Source organism: Pleurodeles waltl, chromosome 1_2 (assembly GCF_031143425.1).
Source record: "Pleurodeles waltl isolate 20211129_DDA chromosome 1_2, aPleWal1.hap1.20221129, whole genome shotgun sequence".
NCBI lineage: Eukaryota > Metazoa > Chordata > Amphibia > Caudata > Salamandridae > Pleurodeles > Pleurodeles waltl.
Window position 1 is genome coordinate 595,381,865 of NC_090437.1, and position 10,315 is coordinate 595,392,179.

General features: G+C 42.9%; 1 protein-coding gene across 1 annotated transcript; it reads right to left on the reverse strand.

Moving 5' to 3' along the window:
• Nucleotides 1-1,644: 1,644 nt before the first annotated feature.
• Nucleotides 1,645-3,024, reverse strand: LOC138254848 (uncharacterized). Its single transcript, XM_069205823.1, has one exon. It carries the CDS (start codon nt 3,022-3,024, stop codon nt 1,645-1,647), a length of 1,380 nt encoding a protein of 459 aa, XP_069061924.1.
• Nucleotides 3,025-10,315: the final 7,291 nt, after the last annotated feature.

The following is a 10,315-nucleotide window of genomic DNA, read 5'->3' on the forward strand; positions in this document are numbered from 1 at the left end:
GTGTACCTCACACATCCACCCCCGCCCTCAAATAATGCTCCATATTGCTAGTGATACATTTACATACAATACAACTTACACAGGGTTTAAGAGACCAATAGAATTTAAGAGAACAATGATGCACTAGTTCACACGGTCACAAGCAAGAACAATGTAGATAAACGACCAGTTAAGATGTTACATTTCGACTAGGACAACGTTTCAAGACACCTTCTAAATTATTTTGAAAGGGGTAGGGATACGAAAATGATGCTGCTTGGGGTAAATAGTCAAGGTCCAAAAAATGTTGGAACGTTTTACTTCCCAAAGGAATACAAATTGTACCATTCCAGAAAGTTTGTATATCAGTGCGTTGTAGAAATATGACCCTTTCAAGTAACTTTCTCCACCCACCCAAATACAGTGTCACATTCACAAAGCTTTTTGCGTTTTACTCTAGACTTGGGTCAAACTTGTTCATAACATTCCATGAGTAGGAGATGTCTTAACAGAAAATAATGTTAATCAGACCTAGATGGTGGGGAGTAATTTACACTTAACGCAGCAGTAAGACACAGCTACAGACAGAAACAACTTTATGACTTGGGTCTTTAGGTTTATCATTGCTGTATGGTCTCTGGAAGTCATCACTGCCTCTTAAGCGGACCCACACTTAAACACAGAAGAGAGGTAGTAGGTCAAGACAGGAACATATTCAAACCATAAAATCAACGTCCAATAGGAACATCTTAAGGAAAACATTAATTAGTTCTTCTCATTTAGGGATTTAAATTATTATAAATGATCGAAAGGCATGTCATTAAAGCACTACATTGCACGGCTGACAGGTATCTCACAAAGAGCAGTGTGTTTTAAAAAAACAAAAACCTTATTCGGCGCTTACATCAGTCCAGTTATCTATGAGGCCCAGCTAATGGAAAGCTTAAGTAACATATTTATAGTATAATGATCTGTAGTGCGTGGCATGTGCTCTACGTCTACAATGTCGCCTTACCCTCTCCAAGTGGTGTGTGATGTGCGCAGACTAGAACTCTGTAATGGAATGAAAGGGCCGGCATACATGTTAACTGTTTTTGTAACCTCTACATGCACTGTAAAATAAGAGAACAACACCAGTATTCTACTGCAATCATTTATTACAGCTGAATTGTGACTGCTGGCAGTGGCGGTACACTCTGGGATACATAGCTTCCCTTGCAGGATATCAATTGTCACAACTAATTAGGAAGCGTGGTTTCCACACCCCTCTTTTTCTTTCCATAAAAATCCTGACGTTCCCTGATAAGGAGACATTTATGGAAGTGTGTTTCTTTATTTCACTTCATTTTTAACACCAAAGGCGACTTTGTTGTGACAAATTACAATCTGCATATGGGTGTGCTCGTGTTTACAGCACTTGTTCCACATTTATTTACATATCTGCAACGAGAAGATCTCTTTCATGGTTAGGAGCGAGTAAGACCCGGACTGTGAGTTGGGCAGCATGTTATGCTGAAATTCCCAGCGGCCAGAATGACTCCCACCTGCTGGTATGCCCCCATGGAGTTCTGCCTTTTGTGAGTTACACCCTTGGCAGTGGGAATCATTTTGCAGACACGAAATTAATGTGTGGAATTCTACATGGTGTTCCCTATTCCAAGGGGTTTAACGCACACAGCTGCCGCCTGCTCCAAGCAAGGGGTAAATGTGTGTAGAGAGGATTTGGGTGGGAAGAATATTCCTATCAGGGGTAACATTGCACTCCCCATTGTCCGAGAAAAAGGTTGGCAGGGATGACGGCATGGCACTTGTTGGCAGGGATGACGGCATGGCACTTGTTGGCAGGGATGACGGCATGGCACTTGCCTGCAGGGATGACGGCATGGCACTTGCCTGCAGGGATGACGGCATGGCACTTGCCTGCAGGGATGACGGCATGGCACTTGCCTGCAGGGATGACGGCATGGCACTTGCCTGCAGGGATGACGGCATGGCACTTGCCTGCAGGGATGACGGCATGGCACTTGCCTGCAGGGATGACGGCATGGCACTTGTTGGCAGGGATGACGGCATGGCACTTGCCTGCAGGGATGACGGCATGGCACTTGTTGGCAGGGATGACGGCATGGCACTTGCCTGCAGGGATGACGGCATGGCACTTGCCTGCAGGGATGACGGCATGGCACTTGCCTGCAGGGATGACGGCATGGTACTTGTTGGCAGGGATGACGGCATGGCACTTGTTGGCAGGGATGACGGCATGGCACTTGTTGGCAGGGATGACGGCATGGCACTTGTTGGCAGGGATGACGGCATGGCACTTGTTGGCAGGGATGACGGCATGGCACTTGCCTGCAGGGATGACGGCATGGCACTTGCCTGCAGGGATGACGGCATGGCACTTGCCTGCAGGGATGACGGCATGGCACTTGCCTGCAGGGATGACGGCATGGTACTTGTTGGCAGGGATGACGGCATGGCACTTGTTGGCAGGGATGACGGCATGGCACTTGTTGGCAGGGATGACGGCATGGCACTTGCCTGCAGGGATGACGGCATGGCACTTGCCTGCAGGGATGACGGCATGGCACTTGCCTGCAGGGATGACGGCATGGCACTTGCCTGCAGGGATGACGGCATGGCACTTGTTGGCAGGGATGACGGCATGGCACTTGTTGGCAGGGATGACGGCATGGCACTTGCCTGCAGGGATGACGGCATGCCACTTGCCTGCAGGGATGACGGCATGGCACTTGTTGGCAGGGATGACGGCATGGCACTTGCCTGCAGGGATGACGGCATGCCACTTGCCTGCAGGGATGACGGCATGGCACTTGTTGGCAGGGATGACGGCATGGCACTTGTTGGCAGGGATGACGGCATGGCACTTGTTGGCAGGGATGACGGCATGGCACTTGTTGGCAGGGATGACGGCATGGCACTTGCCTGCAGGGATGACGGCATGGCACTTGTTGGCAGGGATGACGGCATGGCACTTGTTGGCAGGGATGACGGCATGGCACTTGCCTGCAGGGATGACGGCATGGCACTTGCCTGCTGTTTGAGCCACGTACTCAAATGATTCCAAGGGCTGGAACTACCGGTTGGCATAATCTGGTCCTGTGATCCCTCGGGTACAAGAACAGGCCAGTTGTGGTAGTACCACTCCCCCTAATCGCAATCAGTGTCTCATCGTTGAACAGAGAGTTTAAAGGAGAGCGGTAGGAGAGCCACATATTATGGTGAATAATATACCACTTACCTAATGTTAAAAGAATACCCTCTTTTGATTTTCATGAACACCGAAAACTATTAGGCCTTTGCCTATAGTTCTCTATTTAATAAAATAACTCCTCAGTGACCTGCAATATCATTCTAATTTTGTTTTTTTAAATGTATTTTAGGGGGGGCAGCTTCTCTTGTAGGGCACTGTGCATCAATACACTGTGCATCATATTCACAAATTATACTTTATGGAATTGATGGCCAACTTGTGGTTTGATTGTGGAATGGTTCAAACGAGAATTGGAGCATCATCAAAAATGTAAAATACAGATCTTCAGAATCAATGCATTGTACAATAAATAGCATTATTTCTGAATAGAGGAAAACGTGTAAAAATGAAATACAGTTTCACAGCTGAAAAAAAGCAGCCAGGAACAGACTTGAATAATCCCGTCATAACCGAGCTTCCTGGTAAAATCAGGTTCCACTGTAACTGCTAAACTTCCCAGGCCACAGCTCGCACAGTCAATCCCATCTTCGTGTTCGGTGGTTTCTTGACACATTCTGGTGAGATGGCTCCCACAGTTAAATGATCACTTCTAACATCCCCTACGACCTGCTGGTCAAGAGTTAAAATCCTTTCAAGGCCGACCCAGCCCTTCCAATAGTAGGTATTATGGATTATTGAAACAGTTATTTTGCTGTGTGTAGAAGGGCACCATGAAGTACCATCAAAACACCTTTTATTACTCAGATAATATCACCAAAGACTAACACTGACCCCTGCAGTCCTTGCTGTGCACTGGGACTAACCTTCCCAAGAGGCGCACTCAACAGCGCCTCGGCATCAGACCACAAGTGCTGCCATCAAAACATTTTTTTGGGTGGGGAAAAGGCTTATGGGTTAAGTATTTATTCATTGGTTGCCAGGAATCTCAGGGCCCCCCGTTATGCTTTCCACCTTTGATTTCACCAGATAACTAACAAACATTTTCATGACTGAGAGGCACTACAGAACCTACAGAAAGCGCAGCTCACGTTCCTCTATGAAGTAAAATGCTGTTATATATCAAGTCAAATTCTATTGTAGTTTTTACACAGTTTAAAGACGAAACAATGATTTCAACAGGCAAGCCTTGCATGGTTTGCAGCTTTGTTAATCAATGTGCTTTCATGTGCTATCCATTTATGTGGCGCTTTCAAAAGTATTGCGAAATTTTGATGTAAACTTCCAGCAAAATATTCTGTACTTTCCGTTTCTGAATGCATCTTATTTGTATTTTAAGTCACTTAAATTTAATTCCAATCTCCGTTTGTTGCCCGAGATACACACGCAAGAATATTGTGTAATATTATTATGGTGAAATCCCATGGAAAGCGCAGCCTTCACCTTGACATTTCTGCGGCTGTGCATTGGCACAAGTTTTCTTTTAAATTCTTACACACCCAATAGCAATGCAGGATCATAAACGTTGTTGGGAATTCGCATTCACTATTTATGAATATGACAATTTCTTAGTGGTCCAAGATGAAATGCCATAGGAATAAACCCCACAGGTGGATAATAAATGGCTCTAGTGCTCAGGTACATGTTTTTGTTTATAGACTTTGAAAAACACAATTCCAAGGCACTGCATACAACATGAATGTTGCTGTCTTCACAACGGAACAATTTATCGAACAGAAGGGCTATCGAGGGTAGGTGAATCAGGAATTTAATAAAATACCTCTCTTTTGTATCTGCTTGTGTATCAGCCATGATGGGCTGGCGGGACTGGCTGATACACTTTTTCATTTGTCATGTGCATAGTTAGACTGAGATTTAAATATTTTATTTTTAAGTCCCTACTGTCAGGTCGTCTGGAAACAGTAGTTGCATATCACCTTTAGTCATTTGTTGAATCCAATGACCTGTTTTGCCGGAGGAACGCCTCAGCGCTCTTCACTGACCATGTCTTTTTTTATTACTTATGTAAATCCCACTGGAGATGTTACTGTATCTTTTCATCAGCAATTGTTCTACTAGACGAATATGCTGTTGTCATTTGAGGTATATGAATCCCATGTCACAATTATGTTTTCCTATCTGTTTGACACTCAAAAAAACTGGATGCAGAAAACAGCTCTCAATTGGAACAGCAATAAACAACCCAAGCAGCAGTGTTTGGTACAAACAAACAAATCTGGACCACTCACTTCTGATCTCGCCCTCTGGGTCTTTATCCATCAGATGTTTCAAAGGCTTGGCTCATGCATGTTCAATCTGATTAAAAATTAGTTTTGCTTCTTGAAGATGAAGCACTCTCAAATTTCAGCTTTTTTTTAAACTACAAATCTTAGGGTGAGTACTGCTCACATAACCAGAGTCTCATCTGAGCAGGGATGGTTCTGCACTTATTTTAACCTGGCTAGATTACTTACAGCTTCTGCTAAAGATTTAATCAAACTCCTTGAGAGGTCTCAGTATATTGTAGCATTTGCTCAAAGTTACATTTAAAAGGTAATAGTTATTTGGTTCCGATGCATCTGCACTAACCACCCACAAAGAACAGACTGGGCTCTCTTTACTATTGGCTGTTTTTTTTTTTTATTGTTATGCCCACTCACAAAGATCTCTGCATGAAAGTTTGTGAAGTTTGCTAAATCAAAACTGGAGTTCTGGTGTTCTTAGTCCTGCCTCAATACCAGGGTTGGATAGGCAGAGCAGGTAATAGGCCTTTGCCCAAGGGGCAGGTGGCAGAGGGCAGATGGTGGGCCGTTTTATTTTTTAGCTGTGGATAAAGCAGCTCCAGATGTCTGGGCTGATGTTGCTGCTGGCTCAGAAACCAAAAGGCTGCAGTGGCCTTGTGGGAAAGTTAGTCTGGGGATGCCACAAAGCCAGCCCCAGACCCATTCTTTGTCATTTGCAAAACGACAATGGGCCGACCTGAGCTGGCACACCACGTGGAGACTTCTCCCATTAAGACTGTGAGTGTCAATTGGGCAGGGTTAATAAATAGGAAATTATTCCAACTCTATTCTCAGATTTCTTGGGGTACAGGGTGTTGGTAATATTACGTGGCTTGACCTCAGTACAATACATGCAGTGTCAAAATATTGTATGCAAAGTTGTTGATGTGCACTGTATACATGTATAAGGTTTCTATTTTCCAAAAAGTAATAAAAACAGTTTAAAAAAATGAAGACTGGGGGTGTCATTGTAACGCTGTACCGAAGATGCTGGAAGAGAAATGAAACAAGAGAAAAATACTAACAATGTTAAATTTAAAAATATGAATGAAAACTGACAAAACGAAACCACATTTTTCGAGACTGTTGCTCTAAAAAATCCCCATTCAACCTCTTTCCTGAGGTAAAAAGTTTAAGGGAAGCCCTAGAGAAGGAAGGAAAAGAAATAAAAGGAAATTAAAGACTGGAAGAGGGGCAAAGAGACACAGATGGGGAGATGAAAGAGGGAGAAATAATTGAGGGAGAGAAGAGAGGAGGAGAGAAGAGACTAAGGAGACAATGAAGTAAGGAAAGACTTAGTGGAGAGAATGGTAGAGTGAAAACTTAGTTTAAAGAAAGAGAATGGTGGGAAACAAAAGTGGAGAGAAAGAATATGACAAAGTGAGAAGAATGCGAATGATGAACCCCAAAAATATTTAATAACTTAAAAGTAAAGTATGAATAGATATTGGTAAAATGAAAACACATTCTTTGACGTTGCTGTAAAAAAACGTCATTCTCCCCCCTACCCTCCTCAATGCTCGGGTGAAAGGGCAGAGGCAGTGAAGAGCTAGTCAAAGGAAAGGAGAGAGCGACAGAGATCCAAAAGGAAATCAGAGACTGTGAAAGAGGCAGACAGACAAATGGAAGAGAGGAGATGAAAGGGGGAGAAACAATTAAGGGAGAGAAGAGAGAAAGAGGAACGAGGGGAGGAAGAAAATAATTCCAGATAAGCAAATGGATGGGGAGAGAGAAGACACTAAGGAGAAGATGAAGAAAGGAAAATTGAGTAGAGAGAATAGTAGAATGAGATTAGTATAGAGTGTGTGAAAGTGGGAAACAAAAATGGAGAGAAAGAACATGGCAAAGCAAGAAAAAAGGTGAACATTGAATGATGAAGTAAAGGATTGATGGAGAAGATGATATCAGAAGTTCCTTGGTCAGGGAGAATACAGAACGGGTGAATTAGGGCATCATACATTATCTGACGGTTCAGTGGGCCAGCATTTTACAGCTTGATTTAGAAATTGGCCAGGGACCTATAGGAAGTGGTGAATATGTTGTCAAACCCACCAGTTGTATGTCTTTAACAAAAATGTAATCCAGTAAAGGGAATACCGCCAGTGGATTCTCATTAAGTTTTACCATTTCCACTAGAAGTATGTGGCTTTTCTTGCCACCAAGCTCTAAATAAGGATTTTTGGACTGTCTATTACCTGAGGTAGAATAAAGCCCTTCCACATCCCTGAATCATCTTTGGAAGAATGTGGAACTTAAAGCACTCACAACGACAGCAATCCTTTATATTTCCATGGGGAAAGGTGTTCTGCAAATGACAAGGCTTGCTAAACCAGACAGTTTATGACTGCATGAAGGCAATAAATAAAACACAACGGAATATAACGTTTGTTTTAGTGTAGGACACAAAGGATTTCAAGGGATGGACAGAAATGAGTGTAAGAGCCACACAAAAAAACGGATGAAAGGAAGAATTTGCATGACAGAAAAGAGAACTGAAGTAAAAGTCAAAAAGGAGACTGAAACAGAGTGGGGAATAAAGAGGTAGGAGGTAGAAAAAATGAGAGCTTATTTAGAAGGAAGAGGAGTAAAAAATGAGCAACTTTATAGTTTAAGAAAAAAGTGGAGAGCGGGAAAGACGTCAGGATGAGGGAAATGGGAAAAATGAGAGAGATTAAGGGTAAGAGATACAGAAAAAGAAATGTAAAACAAAAGAAGGTAAAGGAGTGCGAAGGACAATGATAGAGGGGAAAGTAAAATAGATAAAAGGGACTGAGAGCAAGACTGATGGATGTAGATAGAGGACAAAAAGGTGATACAATAGATGGGGATATATATAGAAACATTAAAAAAATCTAATAGAAGCCTTGGGTTAGAATGTGAGAGTGGAGGTGAAATGATGAAATAAAAAAGGGGACAGAGGGAGGAGTGCCAAAAGGAAGAGAAAATTAATGGTCATACATGTGGGTGGGCAAAAGCATGGGCATCGATAATATAAAAAAATTAAATTAAAGACTAGAGTTGAAGTGAGTTCCTGTAGCTTGTCAGGCAGGTTCGAATCATGTCTCTCTTCACAGCATAAAAGTTATCCAGTACCAAGCTGTCTTACATCCTTATGATATGACCTGCAGAGAGGCTTCTGTGGACCCATGTAAGCCTTTGATCTATACTGCCATTGATATCTGAGGTTTAGTAGAACGTTTTCTACTTACCTAAAGGAGGGGCAGGCAGAAGCTTGAATGTGAACAGGAAAGTCAGTGACTAAGTCAGCAAGAACATTTGGGATGTGAAATTCAGAATGAGTTTTAATGGTCTGAGGATAAGAAGGAACTCAAGGTCCTATGCTGAGCAGAAGCTTTGGAGCTTTGATGATCAATACCCCCTAAGAATGCCCCTGCGAAAGAACCTATGGGAATCTGATAGGGAGAGAAAGTCCAAGTAAACGACAGTGTAAAGAAGCCTTGGGTATCACATGGTGAGCAGGAGCCATTAGGGCAAGCAGGAGCCTTTAAGACCCGAAAGCGAAAAAGGCTTTGGGAAAGTGATAGTAAGCACAAACCTCAGGAGCCTGAAGGTGAGCTCAGGGTAAGGGACCTAAATGAAGCAATGTCTATCAAGCAAATGTTCATCCCCAGTGCCCACTGGGAGCAAGAGCTTCAGAGATCTGGCACTGACCATGAGCCTTATGCCCTTAGGGTGAAAAGAGCTGAAAGATCTACACAGCATTATACGATTTGCTGAATTTCATTGTGAGCACTGTTTTCAGGGAAATTAGGTTACCCTGAAGCTTCTCGGTACGAGTGATCACAAGCTACTGGGCCTAAGGGTATCCACGGAAATTAAGTGACCAGAAGATCAGCTGGAATCCAGAGGCACCTGAGAGTAAGTTAGAACCACAGGGATCGGAGTCTGAGCAGGATCTTCAGGGACAGAAGACCAGAATTAGTCTTAAGGGTCCTATTGGTAAGTGGGTAGTTAAAAGACCAATTGATGAGAAGGAAAATCTTCAAGGCCTTAGGTTGAACAGACATGCAGCCCTTTAGGGTGAACAGAAGACTACAGACTACTTAAGGATGAGTGTGAACCACTGAGGTCATGCTGGTCAGTGCAAGTGAGAATCCCTAAGAATGACCAGTAGATTTAGGACCTGCCATTGAATTCAGAGATAAGAGGACCATCAAGGGCTCAGGGATCTAAGAGTCATCAACAGATTCAGGCATCTGAGAGTGAGAAGATTTATTGACCTAAAAGTATGTGTCAGACGATCTGTGGGTGATCTGCAATGGAATAATGGTGTTTCCAGTCTTGGATAATGTTACTGGCCTAGGGTCCTTAAAAAGCTTAATTTATGCAATTTCCCCCAAATTAAATCCTTGATACTACCCACGCAATATTTTACAAAAAGTTGCGACCTGGCCACGTGGGCCACTTTTTTTTTTTTAGAGGGCCCAGGCCAAATTTGTGGCACAATCTGACCTTGCTCAATACTACATAATAAGGTACCTAAAGCTCTATACGCAAAACATCTCCTGCTCAAAAACAAAATTGCCAAAAGGATAGTATAGAGCAGACACAACTGTCTAAAGACGTTTTCTAAGATATGGGGACTGTAGAATGATTTTCATGGATTGTGCAACTAGGTCACAAGTTTCCATAGGTGTTATTGCTGTTACTATGACCTTGTGTTTATGCCTACTGTCATGGAGTGTCCAACCTGATTTCACCTTATTTTATTCTATTACTTTATACATCTAGGGTCATGGACTGGAACTCCACAGAAGAACACATAAATATTAACTCGAAGATTTGAGAATGTTTCAGTGTTCACTTAATGCTATAATCAAACATTGTTGGAAAACAAAAGAATGGAAACCTACCAAAGTCC